The following is an 849-nucleotide window of genomic DNA, read 5'->3' on the forward strand; positions in this document are numbered from 1 at the left end:
CGGCCCTGCCCCGTCGATCTTCCCGGGATGCGGGGCCTCGGCGCAGGCACCCGCCGAGCCCCAGGTCGCTGAGGGGTCAGGCGAGGCACGGAGATGGGGGCGCGCGGTGAGTACTCTCGGCCGGGGCAGCGCTGTTTGAGGAGGAATTTACCGCTGGGGCTCTTGGCCCCGAGTTGGCCCGGTTCAAGGACTTGAGACTTGCCAAGGACCCCGGAAGGGCAAGGGGGGTGGGGCAGCCTTCACCTGCTGGTCTGTCGGGCTCTAGGAGTCCCCCGGGGAGAGTCGGAACCTGAGCCGGAGACGGGGCGGAGGGCTGGGGGTTCAGGGAGAAGAGGCGCGGCTCTGTGGGTGCCGAGGAAGACTCAGACACCTGGGTCTGGGAGCCACAACCCGGATCTGCGAGAAGGGACGCCGCTGTCACACCGGGATTGAAGTTTGGCCGGGAGAAGTGGATGCCGGTAGCTGGAGGGGGGTGGGGTGTGCACACGGCCGCGGGATTGAATGAACGCGGAGGCAGAGCCTGAGCGCTCCCAAGGTCCAGGTGGGGAGGACTCACTGGGGGCTGCGCAGCAGGATGGGTGAACCTGCCGTCCAAACCAGCCCTTCTCCTGCGAGAATCCACCTCATCCGCAGCCCGGCTCTCTTTCCTAGACTGTACTCCGCTGCTGATGCTGTCCTTTCTGCTGTTTCCTTTGGGCTTCCCAGTCCTGGGCGCCCCCGCACGCCTCATCTGTGACAGCCGAGTCCTGGAGAGGTACATCCTGGAGGCCAGGGAGGCCGAAAATGCCACGGTGAGGTCCCCTCCCCAAGACCTTCCACAGAACTCACACTTGGGGCTCCAGGGTCAAC

The 849-nt window shown here is 66.1% G+C and overlaps 1 protein-coding gene across 1 annotated transcript in view; it reads left to right on the top strand.

Annotated features, from left to right (window-relative positions):
- Nucleotides 1-93: 93 nt before the first annotated feature.
- EPO (erythropoietin) overlaps nucleotides 94-849 on the top strand; it is a 2386-nt gene continuing 1630 nt past the window's right edge. Inside the window, exons 1-2 of the mRNA XM_010837909.1 lie at nucleotides 94-106; nucleotides 652-791. Coding sequence (XP_010836211.1) covers nucleotides 94-106; nucleotides 652-791 — 153 coding nt within the window. The remainder of the gene's footprint in view (nucleotides 107-651; nucleotides 792-849) is intronic.

The sequence above is a fragment of the Bison bison genome, unplaced genomic scaffold (genome assembly GCF_000754665.1).
Source record: "Bison bison bison isolate TAMUID 2011002044 unplaced genomic scaffold, Bison_UMD1.0 scf7180017864085, whole genome shotgun sequence".
Lineage (NCBI taxonomy): Eukaryota > Metazoa > Chordata > Mammalia > Artiodactyla > Bovidae > Bison > Bison bison.